General features: G+C 40.6%; 2 protein-coding genes and 1 long non-coding RNA gene across 3 annotated transcripts; 1 reads left to right on the top strand and 2 right to left on the bottom strand.

Annotated features, from left to right (window-relative positions):
- Positions 1-3109: 3109 nt before the first annotated feature.
- On the bottom strand, positions 3110-3417 carry LOC135346361 (uncharacterized). The gene is made up of 2 exons (XR_010398031.1): positions 3280-3417; positions 3110-3177 (listed from the first exon to the last, which is right to left on the bottom strand). It is a non-coding gene; the product is annotated as an uncharacterized LOC135346361 (long non-coding RNA).
- A 143-nt stretch (positions 3418-3560) lies between these two features.
- Positions 3561-4852, top strand: LOC135346360 (dual specificity protein phosphatase 6-like). Its single transcript, XM_064543955.1, has one exon. The coding sequence runs from the start codon at positions 3634-3636 to the stop codon at positions 4726-4728; it is 1095 nt and encodes a 364-aa protein (XP_064400025.1). The 5' UTR covers positions 3561-3633; the 3' UTR covers positions 4729-4852.
- A 487-nt stretch (positions 4853-5339) lies between these two features.
- Positions 5340-27289, bottom strand: LOC135346359 (uncharacterized). The gene is made up of 11 exons (XM_064543954.1): positions 26310-27289; positions 25918-26103; positions 25397-25520; positions 24900-25018; positions 24448-24513; positions 24071-24225; positions 23812-23865; positions 19380-19443; positions 16931-16999; positions 16669-16757; positions 5340-5979 (listed from the first exon to the last, which is right to left on the bottom strand). The coding sequence occupies exons 1-11, from the start codon at positions 27246-27248 to the stop codon at positions 5463-5465; spliced, it is 2382 nt and encodes a 793-aa protein (XP_064400024.1). The 5' UTR covers positions 27249-27289; the 3' UTR covers positions 5340-5462.
- Positions 27290-27320: the final 31 nt, after the last annotated feature.

The raw sequence follows: 27320 nt of genomic DNA, 5'->3' as shown, positions 1-27320 counted from the left end.
CCACGTGGCAGCAAATTTAGGGGGCGTGACACCTCAGCAAAGTACTTGCTAATAATAATACTGCACACATGTACTCATCTCCACAAGTGCAGTACAATACCAACTAAAACCAACCAGCCTGTATAATATGAAGCAGCTAACAATTTCCAAATATAGACTTATAGCTAGTCTTCCTATAATAGTATTAAATAATAGACAATAAGTTGCATTATGAAATCAACATTAGCACTGGAAGTGTCTAGTCCTTGCACATTAGCAGCCTCTAGTGTTGCTATGTTCACCTGAGAACTGCTAACAGGTCATTTCTGGTGTTAACCATAAGTTGGTGAACACCTGTAAAATGATAGGGTCTAGGGTAAGGCCTTGACAACACTGCATGGTCACTAGAGTAACACTGAAATAGCTACAACGTTGTATATATCAGATATTAAAGCACAACAAAATGATCTCCACAAAATGATATCCGTGTTAGTATCATTCAACAGACGATGAGTTTCTTACCTACCGCAGATTATATGCATGTACAGTAAAAACAAGACGTTCGTTAACAGTGCGTAAGTGTTGATATCAGATATGCATATAACCTCCATTGTTGTCCTAAAAGCTATTAGATATATGTTTGGCTTTAATTACACCGATTAGGAGAGTTCAATGATACAAGCTGAATGTCACCTAAGGCTGTATTTAATACATGTACTGCAATGTAGCTAGCGTACATATATACATGCGCAACTATTATTTTAGATACTGAGTAGCTTTGGGGGAGTGGGACAAAAATCTTCGAATGTTTTCAAATAAACAATTTAGCTCAAACACATAATTATTACCATACGCACATTAGTTGAAAGTGATCTTAATGAAACGCACATGATTAAACCCACACACACATACATGTTAGATAGGGTATCACACTCGCTCTTAATAAGGGAGGGAAAGACATTTTTTCACACACATACAAAAATACCAGAAACATGCAGTCACCCGCACAGACACATAATTGTATGTGGTTAATCATGCAGTATCAACATTGTGACGTTTTATGGATAGTGTCTCAGTTGATTGAACACATGCAGGTCACTGTAACCTTGTTGTTGGTCAACTCTAAAACACTGTTTACTCAAAACAAGGAATCCATTATATTGCTCATACAGTTAAAAATTACAGAAGATTGACAGATACCCTTTCACTGACGTAAATGCTTCAACAATGGAAATTTTTGGCTGAGCATTTAACAAAAATAAAAAATAACAATACTGTTGTTTATGAAAGATAGTTAGGGTGTGTCGTCCATTACGATCACTAGGTGGGATAGAACAAACACACTCTGCACAACTGCAGCCTATTAATTAATTCTTCATAATTATACACATTCCAAACACTGCGACTAAAATTAAATAGCTTTCCACCATTTCCAAGTACCTTAAGGTACACCGTATCACTAGAATGTTTTGCAAGCATCTAACATAATTATGCAAACTTTGCAAGGGTTAAGTGATCGAATCGCAACAATAAAATGGCAAAACCTACAGTAAATACCTTTCCAGAACGCAATAGTTAAGATTGCAAAGGGTCAATTTTTCTGCTGATTTGGCTCAATTCACAAAGGTTTTTCACCAGCAAAATATTCTAGTAATACGGTATAGATCGCCCTCCAAATTTTAAATTTACCACTATTTTATACCGCAATTTGCAATGAGATCAAAATCAAGTTACAAGCATCAAAAAAGATACAAACTTCAAATTAATGACAATAATAGTCCAACAACACTATACTAGATAGTTACGTTTCCATGGCGAGGGCAGCAGTTTTACGTGCTTTCCTGAGTCCTTCCTTGTTATGCTTCTTGGCAAACCGCATATTGCGCAGAAACTTTGGATCAACCTAATAAGAAAGATTAAATTAAAATGGTTGGCTTCTTGTAGACACTTCAAGTACATGTAATGGAATAATTACATAATTTACAGACATCAATGAATGCACGAAGAATTGTGTGATAATTATTTAGGAAATTGTCAATTCACTGCACGGAAATCAGCCAACACAAGCAGGGTTTCTTCAGGATTTTACACAAGTGGGTGACAATGTGCTACACCCGAGGCTGAGGTTGTTTACAAGCCATAATTACTGGTTTCCAAATACAAGCGGGTGATTGTGCAAATATTAAAGCGGGTGGATTAACCCGCTAACCCGCACTGAAATAAACTCTGTGCAACGACTACAGAATAATTTTTCCCAATGGCCAACGTTGGGAGTATAATTATCTTTGATACAATCTACTGTAACTATAATATTAACTCACGCCTTTTAGAGATGGGCATCTTCGTCTTTGAGGCTTCTTGATACCATTCCTGTGAGCTTTTTTGCCTGTGAGGAGTATAAAAATAGTAGAAGATTAAAAAGGAACGTAGGACTCGAACCCACAATTAGTCAAGTCATTCATTCACAGAATAACTATATAGGACGGTGGTGCAATGTTAGGAGTTGGTGGCCTCGTGAAGTTGAACAGACTATGACAAAATTAATGTAGCGATAATCATATACCCCACTTGGGGTTTGTATCATAGCAACTGGATGGGGTTTAACTACCATAAACACCGCATTCCTCATAAACTCCCTTGCCTTGAGGGGGCACTGTTTTATACTAGATCTACACAGCCAAAAGAGAAACTAGACACTTGTTGACAAGGGCAGGACAGATGGGTGGCTCGCTAAACACCAGGAAGGCTGGAGAAAGGGTGGGGCTCACTGCTTAGACATGGACAAGTTCGTGCGTGGAGCTAGAAGCTTAGCACTGGCTACAAGCTATACGCACAAGCTTTTTGTTCATGGTTTTTGAGACTGTTAGGTAATTGTATCCAAGGTAAGATATAGATTAGGTAGCAACCATTTTTCAATCCAGTGGGTACATAAAACTTTTGTCTCGCTACATTCAAATTTATGACAAACGTAAACTTCACCCTCGTCCTCGGACGTTTACTGCCATAAATTCTGGCAACATAAAACGGTCGATTAATTCTCAACAGATTATGCCATCAAAATGAACGCATCAATACAGCACTCCCAACATTAGTTTAGCAGTGATAACCATGGATGGTGGATGTTTGCTCACTTTGATTGTGGTTGGTATGATTCTTCGACTTGGCCATTTCAACAGATAGCTCTGAACACAGATTCACCTACAACAATTAAAGGAAACATTATAACACACACAGACATAGTCAGTTAGAGTAACTATCATTGATCAATTGAATAAAACTAAGATACAAAGAGATACTTACCAACACGTGGGTTAGGAGGTAGAGAGAAAGAACTCACGTGAGCAATCAATTATTTTTTTATTGATGATTAATGAGGCACCAAAGAAAAGAAAAGAAGCTGTTTACATTATCCTGTCGCCGTTACAAAACCGCAGCAGACAGTTGTAGTAAATTGTGGTTACGTCACCATTTCATAAAATGGCTTCAAAAGGGGGTGGGGCTCGTTAGTGCAAGCGCCAATACACCTGTTAATTTTATTCATAGCCAATTAATTGTCACCGCTTATAAAAGGCACTTGCCTCATGCAGTAATTCCAATAAACACAATTTGAAGTTTCTCTCTCTCTCTCTACAAAGTCTACAATAATATATCACTATGGTGAAGTGTGTCGATGCCACCTGGGTAGCCAAACAAGACCCTCAGTCTATTCTACTTCTCGACACTAGAGAAGTCTCAGAATACAATGCCGGCTTCATACCTGGATCTGTCAACATCTGTTGCACAGGAATGATTCTGCGAAGACTCAAGAATGGATCGCTTAAAGTAGAGTGTCTTCTAAACTTGCAAGAAGACAAAGACAAGCTTGAACTAGCCAAAGAAGCAGAATGCGTTCAAGTAATTGTCTGTGATAGACACTCAAGATCTCTAGATGATCTGCAATCTGACTCGGTTGCAGCTCTGCTCCTCAAAAGACTTTCAAGAGACTGTAAATTCGTTGCCTTTCTGTCTGGAGGTTTCGAGTACTTCGCGCAACACTACCCTCAACTTTGTGACTTGGAAATGACAAGAAATGACCTTCTCCAAAGAAGACCAAGCAGCCTTGTTCTGCAACTCTCAAACATAGCACTGGGTGTAACTGAACAAGCCAGCAATGGCTCAGACTCCGAAGAGTCTTCTCCATCAGAAGCAGCTGGACATGCACCTTACGAGATACTACCTCATCTTTTCCTGGGCTGCAGAAAAGTGGCAGCAAGTTTGCAACATCTCAAAGACAGCAGAATTACACGAATTCTCAATGTCACTTCTTCAGAACCCAACAACTTTGAAAGCCAGGGATTTGAGTACAAACAGATTGCTGTGGAAGATTCACACGATGTAAATATGCTTAAGTATTTGCCAGATGCCTTCTGTTTTATCGAAGACGCCCGAATGAACAACGAGAAAGTACTTGTACACTGCCACGCTGGCATGTCGAGATCAGTGACAGTGATTCTAGCCTACCTCATGAAGAATTACCATCACACTCTGGACAGTGCCTACGACTTTGTGAAGCAAAGAAAACAGAACATTTCCCCTAACTTTGGTTTCATGGGTCAGCTTCTCGAATACGAATGCAGTCTCAGATCAAGCCCAGCCGACTCTGGCTTCGGAGGCTCTGCTAATGGCAGCCCAATGAACGGACATATATTTCTTTCATCTTCACCACTTGTGCTACCTAATGTTAGCAGGTCTTTTGTTTTAGCCAATTAAATTATTTGTAATTTCATGTTTGTATGTTTTATTGGCAACCACTCGCTTGTTTGTATGTGATTTTTGTTCTGTGCTACTTATCCTAATCCACCAATTTGAAAAGAAAATCTTTCAAACTTACAAATCTTGAAATTGCAAATGGCTAGTGAAGTGGTAGATGAAAATGATAGTAATACTATTATAATAGTACCATAACCTATGAAGCTAGCTTGAATCTGTTGATGGTGGCCTAGCTAGTCAATTCATGTATGCTATTTAGGTAGGTGCTGGACAATGTGTTCTAGATAGTAATAGTATACATATGTACCAGAATATTGTAGATAGCTGTGCACTGGCCTCGATCTACAGTACTATAGCACTAGCTGTCAATTCATGCATGTATGCTATAATTATATATGCATGGGTCAACACTACTAATTAGTAAGGTGGACAATGGGTTCTAGATGTAAGTGATAGTAATAGTACACATATGTACCAGAACCTATTAATTAAAAAAAGCTCGAATTTTTTATTGTTGATGGCTGCCTCTACACTGTCATTCATATGCGGGTAGGCGGGGTGTATCAACACTCTAAGGTGGACAATACCTTCCCAGCATGACACAATGAATCGAATGGAAGATCAGTTGTGATAATAATAACGTATTGTGCAGACAGCCGCAGACAAATATTATACACAAAGAGGGAACAGATGTTTGAATTCATAAATCAACGAGCATAATAAATAGTGAGAGACTAAATTGCTTGAACATCAAATTGTTCATCGCATTCTTCATACTCCCAAAATAAATGTTCGTCCAGAAACTCGGTTCCTCTTTGTACGGTAACAGTGTTCAGTACACCTCTATCAAAGAGGGGATCTTTCTTGTGACTAGCTGCTCGTAATTCTCGCAGGAACTCCTCCATTTCCAGGCCAAGATTGCTGTCAAATACTTCGTCTGATTCCCGTTTAGAGTCTTCTGAGTTCTCATATGGTATGGATTCAGGCGACAACGTCACGTTGACAAGGTCGTCAGGAGTGTTCAAAGACTCGGTGTAGCAGTCACCAAATGAAGTGCTGAGGTCATTAACATTTGATAGTTTGTCTATTGCCTCAGGGGGACTTGTTTCACAGTACTCGCTGGGAGATGTGATTTCGGTGAGTGATAGTTCAGGGTTTCTGATTTCTTGATTGAATATACTGTCGAGAGTGACTGCTCCAGTGAACTTGTAGTGTGGGTTTGGCTCGTACTGATTCGTTGGTCGGAGTGCGCTGTGTGTGAGCGTGTGAGTGTGAGTGTGAGTGTGTGTGTGTGTGTGTGTGTGTGTGTGTGTGTGTGTGAGCGTGTGCTACAGGGTTGTAATACATACACAGCATACGCTCAAAACGGCAACAAACAAGCTGAAGTTGTGATTCCAAGTCAGTTATGATATTGAAAACCATCCTTGTACAATGCCAAACCAAATATCTATCAAATAGTTAACCTATACCCTCTCCACAACAACAATAAGACACAATATGACAAGTTACCAGCTATGCACATATTACATTAGGTTCGATTACATAATTATGATACCTGAGATGCATATCTACTCAAGTTAAGAAGTTTTGATATGCTATAAACTGAACAAATTCCCTAAAGAACAACTCATACTTTTCACACGTAAAACAAATGAAACAAGCTCCAAATGTCATGCATAGGCCAAACGCTAACGCTGCTCTCAGTATTATATAATAGTTAGTACACAAACATATTTTAGTAACCCAAAGACTGTAATTTGATTACCCACACTTGTTCACTGTGGTTAGCCCTGTAACATGAACCAAAACAGGATACCAACAATCAGAAACCATGATATTGAATTACACCTACATGTGATATTAAGGTACACATTAACACAATCAGCCGTAAAGTTTTCACCTATAAGCACTGGACATAGGTACCAGCAAATACTGGGTATGTGCAGTGGTTTGCAGGTACATTTCCACATTAGCACTGCATTGACACTCTAGTTGTGATACACCCATACACACATGTTGACCAGCTCACATGTACACAAGATATTTCAAAAGGAAAGAAGCTGGGATCATAAATAATATTATGTTTATACCAGGCTATAATTATAGTGCGTGAAGCCTTTTATGATATTGAGAAAACAGGTAGCTCTCTATAACTTAACAATATTTTAGGCAACATTCAACATTCAGTATTTCTTAATCTCCTATAAGCATTGCCTCAGCTGTGAAGGACAGAGCTAGTGGCTGCTATTACAGTAACAGAGGCCCCGCTGTACACACACACACACTGACTGACGGAGTGTATGTACGTGCATGCGTGGTATGCACTGTGCAATTGTCTACGTACAAATAAACACACCCTCCCCCAGTCAACATTGGCAGAGCTTATCAGAAGCCATTGGTCATTAGGTGCATGTACAGTGAGCCACACCTTGGCCAGGGGCGGCATAGCTGAGCTTAGGGGGAACCACACGGCCAATTTCAGCTAAAATACAGTTTAGTCTACGCTCTAGTTACATATTTGTTGCACGCATATCGTTCAGAATTTAATTTGGTCATTGCTAAGTATATAGCTGCTGTCCGGTGTGTGTACAGCGTGGGTATATATACACAGAGAAAACAGAATTCATTATCAGCTACGTACAATCAAAACAGACAGTAATTGCAACAACATATGTCACCAGTTGACTTAGCAACGAGTTGATTTGTAATCCTTCGAACTATTATTATGTCCTTTGGTACAAAGGTCCACTAAAAATGAAATACATAGCACACACACATAAGACTAAATATTGACAATACGCTTATTAACTGGAACACCTAAGGGGATAATCAACGACTAATTGACCAACCCTCCCCTTCAAAATGTTTTCACACAATTCACATACTCAAAATTTAGACAAGCTTTTGTATACATACATAGAATCCACACACAAGCAAGCAAGCAACTCGGTAGTGATGATGTACAGAGTTATGTAGAGTGTAGGAATATACAGTGCAGTATCTTGGTGACCAACCCTTTACAGCTTATGATGGCTACATAGAAGCCAGTAATTGCATGACAACACTAGACTAGTTGTCAGCAGAAGATATGACAACAAACAAACCCAATGAAAAGAGAATTTTAACCTCCAGTAAAATTACAAGTCAAAACTTCCTAAGTCTATAAGAGAAAGGATGTTTAATATAGTGTAGACACTACCTGCATAAGAAATTCATTCCCCAGGTTAATTCCCATTTTACAGAATTCAATTTCGAATTGGAAACTCAATTTTGGCACGAATATCTAACGATCCATAATATCTAGCTCCTACGCACAAAAGAGATCAAAGGATATGTAATTACACAAGTAGTACAACTTGTTCTGTGGATTTCATAACCAAGATACCGAATTGAAATGAATTTATCAACCGTCACTCGAAAGTTGACAGGGAAATTTCTCACCACATGAGTTGGTATTTGCAGACAGAGCTGCTAAATTAGCGCTAACATAAAAACAAAAAGCATGCAATTTATACGGAGGGTACAAGGTACGTGTAAACCAGGTCCACCTTGAGTGCAAAATGATCCTAAATTGCTAAAAATTGGAACCATGGAGGTACTAAAAAGGATGGCTGCTTATCTGCATGAGGCTTTTAATCAAGAATGCAATCTATGGTGGTTAATCAGCGGCACAGGCCAAGAGAGGGGACAATGGCTGCATTGATGTGACAACAAGTTGGAGCCAAATCAAATGCAAATTTCCGCTGTACAGATAATTATATTATACAAATATCACTATACTGACTAAGTGTTCCTCCCAGAACAAGGCTTGAACAGCTACATGTAAACAATCCAAGCACACTTAAGCAGCAGTGGAACAGAATCTGCATGACATATCTCACTGATATGAAGATGACCTCACTACCAACATTATTGCTACCATATAACGTATATACTAGCTATGCCAGACTGGCGCCATGTTCTAAACCCTGCATTATCATAATGATATATGAATACTTGCCAGGAACTCAATAACATGCTGTGAGATGACATCACTACCATAGCTACCACATACGCCACACACACACACACACACATACACAGGATAACCCCCCACACACACAGACAGTCCACTGCGTACAAGCCAAGGAAGCCTGCCTATACTGGAGTCAGCACATTCCAATCAATCAGGCAGCCATGTGTCCAGTAAATTGATCATGCAACCCTATACAACCCTATACAGGTTCTCAGGTTTCAACCAGCTACAGACTAGAGACTGGCCACCTAAACATTAGTACTTGATATATAGAGAGAGAGGTCAGTATTGAACAATCCTGGTGAAGTATGGCTTTAATTAAATGTTGTGGCTTTAGTACATTTTGAACAAGTCCACATCCTACCACCAGAGCAGCCTCTCATGTACCTGGACCCCACACTATTGACAGTGGCAGTCATCATCAGTCTGTTGTTTAGGTCTTAGGGGATCATATAATTAGCTACCATGGAAACTCATGTACCATTTATACCACCAACCCACATTTCACATGTACTAGTACAACATTTCCACAACCTCAAAAATAAGTATTGTGACTTGAGTGGGCAGATCTAAGAGAACCAGTTACTCTAAGAGTAATAGTAATTATCTCTCAGTCTGTATTGAAAGTCTGCACTACAAACAACAGACATGCAAGGAGTGCTACATCAGCATGTATGCAAACATGTACAAAACACATGCCACATGTGTCCTATCAAATGGTGGGATCAGCACATGCAGTTGTGGTGAGAGATTAGGGTCAGGTTGGTTGCTATGTGGAGTCTAGGGCATAAGCAGCCCATGAAAAGCATTAATCTGATCCAATGAATAAACCAATGGAGAGAGAGCGACTGTGTACATGTACACAATGTCAAGGCAGCTATGGCCTCAGGCAATGAATAGTGACACTGTAATGGAGCCATTATGGGATCTAATAGCCTCTTGGGAAGTAGTCAAAACTAAAGAGTCTTATAAAATAATGGAACGTATTAATCAGACCCTTAATTCCTATCCGCATAAGCTTATTCTCAACTCCTAAAACAACAACATTTACTTATAGTTGATATAAAACTTGTGAATTACCCAATATATATATACATGTAATATGTATCTTTTAATTATATTTATTTCCTGGCTGAAAGCAAGCACATTTCCCAACGCAAGCATACATACAGCACCTATGTTGTAGGTGGGTCATGCGTGTATACAGTGTGTGTGTGTTTATGCACAAACAAGGGACGTTGTGAAGCTTAAGAACACAAAGCATCCGTTCCTATGACATCAGAGTTATATATATACACATAAGCACAGGATAATGAAATATGACACATCAGCAGTACTAGCTTGCACAGGACACAGAACGAATAAAATATAAACACTACGGTGTGTGTTTTAACCGACTAAAACACAGAGATTGACAAACACCGAGTGAAGTAAACATATGTTCTCATGCTGTACCAACACTAACATCCCAAAGGGGAGGGCAGGCTTTGGCTATGAATATTATTACAGGGCACTGAATATTGTTAGTACTAGTCTACGAGAGGTGGATTTACAAAAGGTCCATTGATGGTGGTATACCCTTGAGAGTTAAGGAGACTCATAAGCTGATTAGGTGGGTGGCAGGCTAGTGTGATATCAGCTACAGCCAGACGTAAACATTACAACTAGCTCATCCTGGACTGGGTGGTCCCTTCGCTTCACTGCACACACTTTGTTTCCCATGGAATATCATAATAAAACATCTGGTATTCGATGTACTTGTAAGGATTGATTGGAAATGTAACTGCCATATGGTTAAGCCTAGGAGCTCACCGAGCCAATAGACTCTTAGACTACCCTAGAAACTGAATTATTAGCGCATGCGCTCATGGGGTCAATAGCATGCAGAGCTCTATATGCTTATATTCGAGAATGCGCCTAGCCTCACTCAGTAACTGTGTGTCGCTGTGATGAGAGCTGACTCGATAGTTAGTTAGCTAAAAAGTGAGCAAGCTAGGCAAGCAGGCAACCTTAACTAGATCTATCATAAGGTAACAGCATGCCCAGAGAGTCCTTACAGATGGATATCATCAGCTATATAGCTATCCTGCATTGTACAAGCTAGCTATAGATATACAAAATTAGCTGAATCATGAAAAACGCTTCAATTCGAGTACAAAAAACTTGCAGTACGTTGAGCATGTGCTTAAAATAAACATACACGTATGATCGAGTAACAAATTAAGTGCTAATAGTCCAGTTTGTATGGTATAGAATGGCCACGTTGTTTCACTCCAGTGGCAATTAAGACGGTGGATCCCTAAAAACCTATTAGCCCTCATACAGGCTGTAATTACTGTCTAACAACTGGTACATTGTGCTAATAGAATCAAGTAGGCGGTATATCACCATATTTATATCAAGCAAATTTCATAATTATTATGCATACAAATTATTCATGCACTCCTTGTCTGTACCTATAGTAACTATATTTTCGGGCGCAATGCATGTATAGGGATCCATCGAGACTGGAGGCCCCAGGTTAATCAGGTTACGGGGTTTAACCAGTTAGCATAAGGCTTGAGCTATACAATACAACACTGCCCACAACATAATATTTAATTACTGCCCATTTAATTGCATTAGAAATAATTAGTGACCTTAGCAACAAGATGCTTGTGGGCCAACAAGCTTGGCAGGTCCTAGGGGCTACCAATGCCCCTACAAGACCCCCACACTGGACCTGCTAATGCATACTCAATTAAATGCTGAATAGATACATGACAATGATTGTACCTACACTGTAGGCAGTGGACTAGAGTAGGCCATCGAAACTATGGCAGCAGTATTGTATCATTATAATTATGATTGAGGGCACGCAAGCATCTTCAATTGTGCTATAGGACAATATACAATACAATATGACTCTGAATGCTCAACTGTTACATAATTACAGTGTTAGAAATAATTTTTATTGACTGTATGGTCTAATTTGTGCCTGGTCATACTGACTGGACACATGCAGGAATGAATGCATGGTCATTTTAATTGGTCATTTTAATTAAGTGTGGTCAATGCCGGATGGCAATGAGTAATTTCTAACACTACATTATCAATTTATCAAGCGTAAAAAGAGACTTGAGAAACCTTATCACAGCTCAGAGGAGGTACGACATGAGTACCTCGATTAGGCTTTGGTCACGTGCAAAATTCAACAGCAATTGAACACAAGTGACTAATAACTCAATTTCAGCCTAAGAGATATTGGTGTCTCATGTGTGTCCTGACCTCCTCTGATTTTAGCTACCACAGCAATATCAGGATCAAGGTTCAGTCACATAGTAAATAGAAGCACTAGTGACACCACACCAGAAGGTGTTGTGAGGCTGTTGTCCACCATAAAGCACTGTGGGCCCAGGCAATGGGTCTGTGGCTCTCATTGGCATTTAAAATTAGGCCAGAGAAAGTTAGAAGGCTTATTTTATCAACCTCCTATCTTGCCCAACAGTCCAATGATGGTGGACAACACAAACTGATCAACAACCATATAAAGGCTATTATTATCTCTAAAACAAAACTAAAACTGTAGTACACAAAGCCTGCCAAAAGACATCCAAGTACAGAGTACAGAGTACAGTGGACTACACTAGTAGTACATGTACTGCACTATAAATCAGTATTTTGTGTTTTAATTAAGCTCACTTCAATTGAATATTAGCAACACAATACAGCTATAATTATATACACAGTACACTACCCTATACTATAGGATACATGTACAGGGAGCTCAGCCAGCAGCTATGACTGCCACTATTCAGGTGCCTTAAATTTAAATTAGAGGCGGCACTAACCACAAGTCTAGGACGGTAGAGGCTGCTCAATGGGACGGAAACCACACATGAATAGAGCAATGAGCCACAGCCTCAACTCTGCTGGGGCAACATGCAGCCATCTACTCCAGTGTATATAGCAGCCAATAATTAGTGCATGGAGCTAACATATGCAAACAATGTACACCATGTCAGTGCACAAGGTTTGCATGTAGCTGGGCCTATATATGCCGACCAATAGGAATGCTTATTGTGTCTAGGGCTGATTTAAGGGCTGCACACACTGTACAGATAGCATAGTGTCCATGGTGTACCTATGTATACATAAGCTATGTATATAAGCTAGACAATACTTATAGGCTCACACACTGTACAGAGAGCATATAAGTACTTAAGCTAGCACATAATATGGACAATACACGCACACGCAACACACACACACACACAAGCAAGCGTACAGTATTGGTACACGCTACACATAGTAAGTAACCAATGGTACGTGATCAAATGATGTCTGTTGAGCCGACACGGTTTAATTAGCCAGAGCTGGTAATGTCAACAATTCATAACCGAGGGCCAAGCCCTACAAAGTTATGTCAACACAATATACGACCAGTGTATTGATGGTCGTAGGATTGAGTCCGGATGGGTGTCAAGTATACGTGCTGTACTGTAGTCATGAAACAAACACACAACGGCTGGGTTTCTGTGTACTGTACTGATTGGATTAGAACAAACTTTGTATTTATTTATAAGGATCTTTGTTGTTTTACGGTATGCAATGAAACTATAATAATATACCAGTGATTCTGTGTACTTATAATCATGAGTCACAATTTGTCAGTGTTGGGGTGGTGAATTGTTGCAAAAGGGACAGTGAAAATGTAATGCAATCTAAAATGGTTGTTTTTTAGAGTTTTAACAGTTAGCATAATGAAGTAAGTGTTTGTCTTTGGTGTGGTGTTGTACTGTTGATATTATCTGTTAGAAAACTAGACTGAACAAATGATTACATGTACTGAACAAGCCCTGCCCAATCAAGCATGCAAATATTAAACAAGATATTATTTTAATACCAATTAAGCGCGAATTATGTCTAGAGCTAGAACAAGAAGCATGGTGCACGTGGGTGTGTGTGCTTGGTGTGTGTGTGTGCGTGCGTGTGTGTGTGTGTGGTGTGTGTGTGTGTGTGTGCTTGGTGTGTGTGTGTGTGTGTGTGTGTGTGTGTGTGTGTGTGTGTGTGTGTGTGTGTGTAGTACGTGCCAAAATGAGATACGAACTAGAACCTGTGAATTTACACCTGACTCTCACAACAAACTCACATATTAACTATCAATGTTGATATCGTTTGGTCCAACCAGTCAATGAACAACTGAACTAAATATGTACACATTTTGAGAATAGGCCAGAGATGGATTACCAGTTACTAAGCTACTGTGAGATGACACACACTGCTATTATAATGTCAGTTGTTACAGTTGGTGCTCTTTGAAATGTATTCCACACACAATATTATAAATAAACATATCATGTGATTAACTCGTCAGATTCCTAGAGATTATTTATGATCTCAAGTTTGGGAGGAGATGTGAACATACATGTACAAGTAAAACACGCATGCATGCATGCACATCCCACACCCCACACACACATGCACACACACACTGACTCCAGGTGGAAGCTTTAGTAATTCTTAAAACAATTCCACAACAATTTGGCGATAAAAGGGCACCAGATTACCAATGTACCTGGGAAGCCATAGAGGACCCCTACCATCTTATAACAACAAACCAGTGAAATCACTGCCTCAATATTCTCAGTAAAGCTTCCAATGAGCATCATCCATGGCTTCTTGGCAGACCTAGACATAAACATCCCTATTCATACCCTCATTACATTCATACATAAGGAATGTCTAATTTACATACAACCAGAACCAGTGAATACCCAGTGAAGCTTGTAGGAGGACCCACTGTGTCATACCTGACTATGAATCAATAATACTACTTATAAATATACCATCACTTCAGCAAGCTGGGTGCAAGCTACATGTACATATATCGATGTAGTATTCATTGCGTACACATCCCTCAGGCTTGAATATACCTAACCGTAAAAATCATTGACTACCATAGAAAATTTAATACGTGCCTATAACTACGCGGATATGAATCTAGCAGCGCACTAGAGTCTAGTAGACAGCTAAGAATGATGTGTGTGTGGGGGAGGGTGCGCTCCCATACAGTGCTAGTCCCTAGGGTACTGACAATGCAGTAGTGAAGTTATTCGCTTGAGAGTTGAATTAGGTCACTAATAAGGATGATAGTGTAAACACTGTATGAGATTGTGTACTGTAGATACACTATAGAATACAATGTATCAGAGTGTGTATTGTGATGACCGGATAGAGCCAGTGTGTGTACACTCAAAACAATGCGTGTATTTTAAAAAGCCTTAGAATGAAGAATACTTGATCTGTATGTTTCATGGACGAAGCACTATCTGAGGATCTGACATCATCATAAATGATAGTTGAGAACCTCATTACACCATAATTTATGTCATCTATAATCAACACTACATGTACAGTATACACGTACTAACAGTAATTACATACTCTGGTCTTGGCCACGACTTAGTTTGCACAGTATCAAAGTCACCATACATAAATACATGCATACTCCACACACAACATTGGCACCAGCCTATAGCTAGAGAAATGCTTCAATGTGCACATTCCAAGCGGCTGCTATAAAGATTTTAAAGTTGAAACTGATCACACTCAACATTGGACACAAGTTCATTGAACTTTGGCCAAACTGCCAAACCACAAAGTATGCCCCGTGTGACGACTGCATAGAGCTGGAACTATACAGTGGGTGGGTGGGTGGGAATTGGAGACACTCCAGAAAATCATTTTCATATACTGTCAATACAGCTATGTATTGTTTGAAATAATAATTATTAGGTCTTGGTACACTAAGACAAGCCTCAAGTGCTAATGGTGGAGTGTGATTATGGTTGGCACAGTACACAGAGGAACAGTGCTGTGCAAGCTATATAGGAGTGATGCTAAAAAACAATAAATATGTACCTATAGCAGTTAGCAAGTAATGTACAATTTATATCTTTTTTAAAAATAAATAATTATGATATCCTACCATGCACTGTACTGTACTGTATGCTTGGTTAACGTGTTGTGTAATGATATTGGCTTTTCCCCACATTAGGTTTTAAACACATATCTCACTCGGAACCACAGACAACTATATAATTATAATATTCCCTACAATAATTATATGCCATCCCATAGATGCCCAAGCTTCCACTAATCAAGGATGGACTATATCCTACGGTAACCAATATACCTCTCACAGGGAGTCAACTTCAGCCAAGTGACCATATATGGGAGGAAGACACAAGAGGATGTGGTTTTATAAAACTACCCCAACTGGAAATCACAGGACATAAACTTGTAATTTAACCTCATTCCACAGGACTTGAGGCTGATGAAGTATGACACAGTATGACACAAAGTAGACAGTAGGTCTGGCCAGGCCTTCACAGTGTGGGTGATCTAAGAGCTGCTGGCTGAGAGGCCACCCAATGCAGGGCCTGTTGGCACAACAATAGAGCCGGCTGCACACTACAGGCCAGCCCACATCACTCTAGAACAAAGGCCTCAACTATTTATACTCAGAACCATCTATTGCAGAGTGTGAAAGAGATCATTTATTTTTCTCAGACCAACAGCTTGTTGTCATATCCAGGGCCAACAACTATGAGATTACAAGCCCTGAAGGCTTTTATCTTACACTAGGCAAATGCATGTGTACCCCCTCCAAAGATACATACCCCTTACATAGATAGCAGGCTAATTAATAAATGGACTAGTTACCAGGTTAACTTTGGCAAATGAGTTACTATTGGCAATTTTTTAATTAGACAATCATGACATCATTGATCTCGTGACATTATACGAGTATCAAGCTAAAACACGTTAATTGTGCCGACCTTCACCTTGATTTACCAAATCGCTAAATTACTACGTCACCAAATTTACCTGCTATAATACGGTATGTTAGTCGTGTGTGGAGGTTACTTATGATGACTTACTGAGCTGCTCCTTTGATTGGGCGACCACGTTTTGGAGTTAGCGGAGCGAGTCCAGTGGAGGAGAGGTACTGTCTCACTGGGCACCCACACTGTGTGAGGTGTGTGTGTGTGTGTGTGGGAGTATGTGAGGTGTGTGGTATGTGAGGGTGGGGTGTTACATGTTTTGTGAAAAATACTAAAGGAGTGATAAAATCAACATCATTAATTAAGTCAATTGTTGTGAAATTTATCAATACGGCAAAAAAGATTTCAGTGTACGTACCAACTCTGCAAACACTTGGTCAGTGGTAGTCAAGAGCTCCTGTAGATGATCAGCACACACCAGAGGTTCCTGTGGGTAGAATAGCAGTGCATCAACCATCAATCAGTATGTAGAGACACTTTTCATCATTTATTTAGGCTGGGTTTCATGACCTGCCTCTTGGATAAGAAAGGGGCCACCACATACCTGTCTGCCTGGGACCAGTGTTACAGTACTTTACCTGATAACAGCTTTACACCCACAAAACACCAGCACAGGACAAGATTATTAGCATGGGAAGATGCACAGATAACAAGAACAAGTCTGCACACACATGTACACACATGCACAAGACACACACAAGTCAACTGCAGACTTAATTATTTGCTCTATTGCAAATTGGAGTGGCACACAATATATGTATGCTGCTGTGATCTACGCCAGAGAGTCTGGTATTCACTCCTAGGACAAGTACATAATAATGATGTTTCTTTTTTAGTGAACTACCATACTGTGCAGCATTCTGGGTTACTAAATATTTAGGTATTCTGGGCTCCTGGCAAACAGGCAGCACATGACATCATAATTATAGTAGAGAATATGGCACTGAAAAGGTGACCTATGTGTTAATAAACGCAGCCCCCCCCCCCCCCTCTGCAACTTGAGAAGGAACTGAAGGAAATATCAATTAATTAGCTGATATTTCAGTCACATGGCCTCTGATACAAGCACTGTTCATTAAGCAACGCATCCAGGCGCTCACTAACAGCAAGGACCATTACATCTCCACACAGTGTGCTGATTACTCGCTATGCCGGCCCCCTTAGGAAAGCATCTACTACCTGACACCATATACAATAATAACAGGGGTTTCCATATATACAATCTACTAAAAAACACTACATATGGGTTTTCTCAAGAAGCAAATGGGAAACATAATTATGAACAAGCAACCCTCAAAGAGAGTACCCACTAAAATTCACTAAATTCACTATCTCCTTAGCACCTAGGCAACTGATGATGAGGTTACTACAGCCTGCACCTGTGTTGGGTGAGAGCAGCCCACTAATAGTAAATATGAGATATTTGTGGGGAGGAGCACTGTCTGATGTGGATGAGAACTGAGAGGTCATTTCCAGTGTTGTGCACCTTAGAGAATTTCATTAAATAAAACAGGCAAGGTAAAAACAACTGCAAGGCCCCAGGCCAAACCACACAGAACAGCTGTAGAGAAGGAAAGATAGCATCTCTTTATCAGGTCACCTCAAGAATGTGGTTATGCTGAGAAGCAGATGGGCCATGCAGCCACTAGGCTGACCACTGACCTCAGCACACTCTCACACCACCAATTAGCTCTAGACAAATCCAAAAAATGCAGCCAATGAATAGCAATAGGAGAAAAAACACTGGACAACTCTTGGACAACTCTATAACACTATTCCACAAAAAACTATTAGCCTCTATAATATTATTATGTTGGACATGGAGGAAATGCATGATCTTAATTTACACACTAACTGCACCACAACAGTCACCACCTATACCTCCAGTAGATTAATTAGCTTATCCTCACTACTGAGTTGTACTGTGTGGGCACCCACTCCCCTCTGGCATTACACACACCCACCCCAGGCCACTACAGTGGGGCCCCACAGCTACACACACCCACCCCAGGCTACTACACTTGGGGCCCACTGGTCAGTTGTGTGGTTGTCTGGAACAGGGTGGCTAGCCAGATTAGAGTAAGTGGGAAATTGAGATTGAATTTGTTCTCCACCAAAAAAAGATTTGATTTATAAAGAGAGGTATTGTTATTACTACATCATTATAATTATAATACTTACTTTTCCATTCAACATGTATCCTTCAGCTAGGTACACCAGTTAGTCAATATTGGGGCTAAATATTGACAGGTAGCAACAAATATTTGTGCTAACATGGTTGGTAATAGCTCTTGAGAAACAATAGCAAATGATTAGCATGTTGTGAAAACAATCACAGTCATTTCAACAACACAGACACTGGCCCTCTACAACAAAACCACAAGTAGTCAATTCTGAAACCACTAATTATTGAGGCTAAATCGTACAGTATGATCACCAACTTAACAGAGCTAGCTAGAGCAGGGTTTGGTAAGAATGAATGTAGGAATTAAACAACCACTGTAGGCAGTAGGCCCTCCTTCAACAAGCCCCACATAGCAAGCATTCTTGCTGATACACACTGGAGTATATACCATTCTTGCTGATACACACTGGAGTATATACCATGGACAGAATTGCTATAGTGATGTGATAATCATCTGGTATTCCATTATTGGAATGAACACACTAACACATGCTAGCACACACTGCCTACATCGAACTACACCCTTGAGTGAGCAACATGGAGGTTACACTAAACACATAGAACACTCAAACAAAAGCTTACATTTGAGGGCTATGTTGGTGGGTGTGGATGATGTTCTTACCTTGTGCTGTGCTGCAAACTTGATCCTAGCTTGCATGTAGGGCAGTGGTTGTTGCAGGAGCAGCCTGTGTGTGTGTGTGTGTGTGTGTGTGTGTGTGTGTGTGTGTGTGTGTGTGTGTGTGTGTGTGTGTGTGTGTGTGTGTGTGGAGGGTGGTGTGTGTGTGTACCCGTTTCTGGACAAGTGGAGGTTTGCAGAGGGTGGTCTAATAAGTGTCTTAGGCTTCAGAGTTGTTAGGTTTAGCTTGCCATATGGGGTGTATAATAAAAAGTGTAAACCAGGATGACTACAGCAAAACCAATGAGAAGTGAAAACCACAGACAAGATAGTGTGGTTTAGGAACAGGATTGTGGTCACCTTATCACTACACCACAAACCACACAGCAATGTTTTCTAACCACCGCATTCCTACACACATACCTCTAGTTATGTGTGCTCCCATACCTCTAGTTATGTGTGCTCCCATACTCTAGGCCTCTATTGTTACCTCTATTTCTTGCTGTTGTATATATAGTACAAGCAGAAGCTTGGAGAGGGAACAAGGTTAGGGAGCAGTACTAGTACAAACTATATAAATATGAAGTCTTCATCGTTGTATTCATCAGGGAAGATTCCCTTAGGAACCTGACTAATTACTAGTGGAAGGAAATCAATGTTTTGAGTATGCACCTACAATTAGCCAAGGTAATGGATACTGTGCTGCAGTTGATGTGGGACACTTGCAACAAGTATTTATACAAGTATTTATTTTCAGACAGCAAAAACTAAAGGCACAAAGAAATGTTCAGCCTATAAAATTATAGTGACATAGATATGCTTATCTGAATGGCAATCTAAATCAAGTATTATGGGAGGGGCAACAATGGGGAGGGGAGGGTTAGGCAGAGAGAGAGGGCTATCACTGACAGGGTCTGGTTGTCCCTAGGGAGCACACACACAGATTAGTCAGGGTTTGGTGCACACAGACAGACTGGCAGTTTCTAAACCTACTATTTACAAATGGCGTATTAATTCTGCGGATATAAAACAATGCTACTAACAAGTGTATATTAATTGCACAATGCATATACATGTACATGCATGCTAACTGTAGCCATGAAGAATGTTAACCTTTTTTTTTCTATAAAACTAACTTATACAAACGAACAGGTGGCGGTGGTTTTTGGAGACAATGACATACCGTTCAGGGAACATTACACCCGCCCACACACGCACAACGTGTGCAGTGAGTGCAATAATTCAGTATCGAATAAGGTCACTAGTTGGTACAGCACCCACGCCGCTCTTAAACACTGCCTTATTCCGAACAATGTCATCCACTTAATCAACCACATGACTCGATGGATCAGTACAGGTTTCTACACTTAATTAGATACATGCACTACACAACCACATACAGTGAAACTAATTAAGCAGGCCACCCGCAATAATACAGTCAGGTTAATGGGCCTCAAAGTCTCTCTATAGCATGTGTTCGGACCTGTGTTAGCAGGCCACCCGCTATAATACAGCCAGGTTAATGGGCCCCAAAGTCTCTCTATAGCATGTGTTCGGACCTGTGTTAGCAGGCCACCCGCTATAATACAGTCAGGTTAATACGCCCCAAAGTCTCTCTATAGCATGTGTTCGGACCTGTGTTAGCAGGCCACCCGCTATAATACAGCCAGGTTAATGGGCCTCAAAGTCTCTCTATAGCATGTGTTTGGACCTGTGTTAGCAGGCCACCCGCTATAATACAGTCAGGTTAATGGGCCTCAAAGTCTCTCTATAGCATGTGTTCGGACCTGTGTTAGCAGGCCACCCGCTATAATACAGCCAGGTACATACGCCCCAAAGTCTCTCTATAGCATGTGTTGGGATCTGTGTTAGCAGGCCACCCGCTATAATACAGTCAGGTTAATGGGCCTCAAAGTCTCTCTATAGCATGTGTTCGGACCTGTGTTAGCAGGCCACCCGCTATAATACAGCCAGGTAAATACGCCCCAAAGTCTCTCTATAGCATGTGTTGGGATCTGTGTTAGCAGGCCACCCGCTATAATACAGCCAGGTTAATACGCCCCAAAGTCTCCATAGCATGTGTTGGGACCTGTGTTAGCAGGCCACCCTCTATAATACAGCCAGGTTAATGGGCCCCCAAGTCTCCATAACATGTGTTGGGATCTGATCTGTGTTAGCAGGCCACCCTCTATAATACAGCCAGGTTAATACGCCCTTCAGTCTCCATAGCATGCGTGTTAGCAGGCCACTTCTTTATTACAGCCACTGTTGGTCTGCCTATAAGGGCGACCACTATAAACAAGCTCATTCAGAATATAAAATACACCAAACGAATACAGTATCACATGATCACTACGCAAACCATACTACAAAGAATAACCATGTTTGAAGAATAGCCATGTTTGATGCCTCCTGCTATAATCCCACATCCTTCCCACTGTCCAGGGTAGGATGTCCTCACAATGGAGGGACTAGGGCTGCCATCACATGCGATCTGACAAAGCTATCAACTTGCCACATGTACTACGATACAGAAGCTGTACAGTTTGTCGTTAACTTCCAATAATCAATATTGCATGCAATGACAGACACTATGTACACATAGCAAGGAATGGTAGACACCAAGAATTGGACATGGCTGGTATAAACACAGGCAGTGTGTGTGTGTAGAGGTACATTGCATTCCCATGCAGTCTTCCAGTCTTAACATCTTGTAAACTACTTACTGACTAGAACTTGTGTCTATATGCCGAATTTTCTGGCATACTTGTGTCATATATACACACTAGCTTCTCACATCAACCTGAGGCATTCTAATATTGGAGTGTGCCAGCAAGTAAACACTTCCTACTGTGGTGAAGGAGATGCATCAGTTAGGGTTCATGACCACTGTTTAACAACATGACATAACAGTGAAACCTGTCATGGTGGTCACCCTATACGCAGGCCACCCTCTATAATAAAAAAATTAATAATGCAGCAAAATGTATGCAAAATGTTCATCACTATAGCAGTGTTTGCATGTGTTAGCAGCTAGACCACCTCTTTATCACAGCCACTGTGGTCTGCCCAATGGTGACCACTACAGAGCCTGTCAGTGCACACCCAATGAGCATGCAGCATTTGCTTGAGAGTAGCTATAAATACAGAACTACATAATATTATTTATTATGCTCTGACAATAAAATTGTAATGCTATAAAGAACTCAAAAGATTCTAAGAAAAATTTTTTATCACAAAGTTCACCATCTAATTAATGCAACATACGTCTGAATGCACACGTTTGCTTAATATCCCCAGCTTCTATACGGTGAAAGCTAAGCTGTGTATTTATAATTGTATTGAGATGGCAAATGGACGACCTTTCAACCCTCAATGAGTCATTCACAGACTGTAAACAAACTATTGGATTATTAAACAAGACAAAAAGTAAGTGCCACTGACAAATAGCAATAAGCTCATCTTCCTGCGCTTACAGCTAGCTGGCTGGATGAATAGACAGCTAATGGCATCAAGAATGCTTTATGTGAATACATAATTAACATCTACATGTAGGCGTCAATCGTTAGCATTACGCTTAGACCAGCTATAATTATATGTTTCCCTAGATTATTATTATCCCAGCTGTGTCTGTGGTCACCAGTGTGGTGGGTACTGCTCCAACAGTGTGGGTGGAGGTATGGAGGGGGCACCACTGTACACACACACAATAGGCTTCTTATTCTAACCACATATACCCGGTAGGCAGCTAAATCTGAGTGGATTTAGCTTGTAATTACTAGAAATTGCTTGGGTGGTTAAATTTGAGTGGCTTTAGTTGTGCAATTAACCTGCCAACACATGCTACCCTAGCATGAGGAAGGATGTGTTATTATTAGTGGACTGTGTTTAGGCTAAGCAGCACTTATCATTGCCCTGTAACTAAGTTATCACTATTGACTTAAGACACCCACTCCTCTGAGATAATCGAATAACTAGGTACATGTAGGTGTACACAAGACACACTGCATACATGTACATGTACCTACAGTAATAACAATGTACGCTATAGTACTCCAACCCAATGAAATTCGAAACATTGGTCCAGACATTGGTCCAGCCTTCAAGGAGCTAGGGCCTAAAACAAAAGAATCTCAAATTACATAATTCTTACCGCAAGAGCAACTGAAAGAGGCCCCAGGGAATACAGGGAATAAATTATAGGCCCCAAATGGGCCAATGGTAACTGAATAGGTCAGTTCTTATGGTATGCAGACAATGGCACTGCTCTACATTATAGTCAATGTTAGCAGGTTGATTGTGGTAGACACACCAACCATTGTGCTCAACAATCATCACATGCCGATTAATTATTAAGAATTATGATAATGCAAACTATGTAATCATAATATCGATACTGAACTACGTAACTAAATACAGTGTAAAAGGGTTAACTCACTTTGATGACTCAGCAATTTGGCGGACAGTAACACCGGGAATACTGAGCATCAAACTGTAGAAAATAAATAACACACATAAAAAAATATTCACACTGGAAGTAGAGGCATGGTAGGTAAAGATCACCAACACAACAAGCTAAATTTTTTAGCAGACTAAATATTGGGTGCGGTAAAGATCCTTAAGGCAATAAGCTCTATTCGAATGGTACTGAATGACGGGTTTGGTAAAGGTCGTTATTGTGATAAACTATAACTGACCTGAGCTTCTCCCCCAGGTCTCCCTGCAGTATGAGTGATGGAGAGTTGGTTATGAGGGTACAAGCATCCTCTCTAGTGAGACCGTGTCTAGCCAGTGAGTGCAGCTTGTGAGCCACGTCATATCTGTAGTCCAGCAAGTGCTTCACACTGAACAACTGTGTGTGTGTGTGTGTGGGAGGGGGTGGAGTGGGTGGGGGTAATATGTGTGTAGGTGTGGGTGTGTGAGGTACTGTGTGTGTGTGTGTGTTGGATAACGAATAGCGTGACAGTAGTTAGTAAGTAGACAGTAAGTTATGTGATGCAGTAGGTCAGGAGTGCACACACTTGCTCAACATTGGCTACATTAGTACTTATATATACTCACATGCAACCTTTACCTGGTTTCGTAGTGTGTAGGCAGTGAAGATCTCAGCCAGTAGAGACAGGTGAGCCCTCAGGGCATCCTACAGAGTGATGATATAATGCTAACACACTACAGAACTACCGTATAGCGGGTATATTTCAAGGGTATAAATTATTGTGGTTTTCGCGGATCAAGCACGTACTGCAAACATTTATAACCGCGACATTAATATCGCATGCATGCATGCATGCTGCAAAAAAGGCTGCTATTCCGGGAAAATCAAATCCGTAAAAACCTTTCTAAAGGCATTTCCGCAAAAATGTATCCCCTCGAAATATACCCGCTATACGGTATTACAGTGCACTGTTAAAAGAAGTAATGGTGTTATGTAGGCCCACATCCAACTACTTTTTAACAGTCGAATACAAAAACACTTGCACATCATTTTCTATCCACGGATCTCCCACTAACTTGACTAACTCTCACCATATCGTCGAGCTGAAAGAGTACTTCAGGTATCTTAGACAGTAATGACCCGATGTCACTTCTGTTCAGATACAGTGGTCCCCCAGACAGCGTCTTGATCAGTACTATCAACTGTTGACCTGGACAATACAGGAACGTGCAAATTAGCTTTAGAAAGAGACCTTTCGAATGGTGCCATAAAAGTTAAGATGACAGAATTTGACAATTTCGGCCACAACCCATGCATGGTCCAAGGGTAAAAGATTAAATACATCATTTGAAAGGTCTTTTTCTATAATCATAATTATTTATAATTATTGTTAAAATTTTATCAACGATATGCTGTTGAAAGATCTCCAACTGTTCAATGACCCAACAAACATACTGGATGCTTTTGTTTGTAACAGTAGATCATTATAAGCACACATGTATCATGTGAGAGCTAGGACGTACTTAATTACAGTCACTAAAATAGGAATTGGGTATTCAAAGATGGTGAGAGTCATGTGATTGCTGACCTGACTGCTGGAAGAGGTCAGGATGCTTGATAAGCACCTCCCCCAGGTCAACCTTGTACTCCTTCAGGAGACCAATAGTGAGGGAATCACTTGGATCAAACTCTGCACGTGCTGGTCGATAACGCTGCAGCAAGGAGAGAGAGAATGGGAGCACATTCGCTTAGTCTAACAGGTGGTGGTATAGTAAAACTGGAAAATAGAACAACAACAGAGAAAGAAACGACAAACTAAGAAACAACGTACTCCAGCATCAAGACAAATCAAAGACACATATTATTACAGTATACAGTATCCATACTTAATATAAATAATTATTCTGCTCTCTACTATATCAGAACTTCAACAACTAGAACTAGTAGGAACTCTAATAATAGTTCCAAGATAGACTATTATCTCCACCAAGACACACATAATTATGTGGATAGTGAAGAAGAAAGGGAAGGGAGAAAGAGTGCATGATGGGTAGAGGAAAAGAGGGGAGAGAAGAGTATAGTGGGGAAGAAAGGGACACACACACTCACCATGCTATAGAGGAGTGTCTTGGCCAGCCAGTGAGAGTCAAAGCCAGCCTCCATTGTTTGTCTTATTCTGCTCAGAGTGGATTCCTTGAGAGGTGTGGTGAACACGAGTGGGTAGTGGGTCAACAGAGACAGCAGCTCAGGTGAGCTCAGGCCAAAACTGCTGTATCTCTCTAGGGTCTTCTTAACCTACATGTGTGTGGGGGGAGGTGGTAAAAACTGTTAAAAGCTGTTGCTCTGAAGTGGAAATTTGTATTGAACATTTTGCTTTGTGTATTCAACTGTAACGTGATCAATACCTCCGTGGTGCTTATCAAGATGTGTAAGCAACCTCGTTTAAATAGAGTATATTCTTTATCCAGCAACTGTATTAACTCCCACACCCACAAACTCACCTGAGATGGATCAAGCGACAACAGGAAAGTATGCGTCCTCATCAACTTAAGCACTCTTGTTTGATGGCCCAGATACTCCATCAGCAGACAGTACACTTCGTACACCTTCTCATAATCAACTTCAAATATGAGAGGAAGAATGGGCAAAACTCTTCCAATTTCAGCAGGGGAAAATCCGGCTTGGCTCAATTTCTCGCGAGTTTCTTCAACTTCAGAAACAGTAGAGCCCAGTATGGAGGGCAGTGCGTCAGTGTAGAGATGCAGGTCTTGCTTGTACATCGACTCTTGACTAGCGACGTAGTTTACAACATCTCGAGTGCTTTCCGATTGGCTAGCTGTGCGACTACGTAATTTTTCATGGTTCACCGACATTAAATTAGTCTCGTCTTCAATTAATAATTTGTCAAGTGGGGGTTTACCCCTCCGGACTGCTGACTTGGCATTATTTAGTGTGGTTATTTGACGGCCTACGGTGAACTGCAGTGTGCTTCGTGTTGGTGTGGGGAGACGCTCAAACAGAACGTCTTTATTTTGTTGCCTCAAAAAGGATCCACGAGGTTTCACCATATCTGGTGGTTGTATTTGATCTTCCTCGGCTAAATTAACAAAGTCCAAGAATCGTAATTTTGAAGCGAAATTATCCGCCGGTAGTTGGTTTGTTTCCACACAATCAATCGTTACAGGCTTGCTCACATTCTGTGAATTAGCTACAGCAACTTGAGCATTTTCTTCAGCTTTTAGAACATCTTTTTCCGGTCCAGAGAAGCCACACAATTCATCTCCTGGGTTGGACGACAAGGTTCTACCTAAACGGGGAACAAACTTCATTCTTTGCTTGGGGACAGTAGTGGTCAAGAGCCTGTGACAAGCACATAATGCAGAGGTGAACAGAGGAGCGTTGGGCGCTGAAGATAAACAAAAGGCTTTCAGTGCTGCCATGTTTTAGTTGCATGCATGCTATAGCCAGTCCACGAGGTTGTTCAACTCTGACCCGAGCCACTCCCCCAAATT

The sequence above is a fragment of the Halichondria panicea genome, chromosome 13 (assembly GCF_963675165.1).
Source record: "Halichondria panicea chromosome 13, odHalPani1.1, whole genome shotgun sequence".
NCBI classification, from domain to species: domain Eukaryota; kingdom Metazoa; phylum Porifera; class Demospongiae; order Suberitida; family Halichondriidae; genus Halichondria; species Halichondria panicea.
Note: the sequence above shows the minus strand (reverse complement) of the source record. Positions and strands in the feature narration are given on the sequence as shown.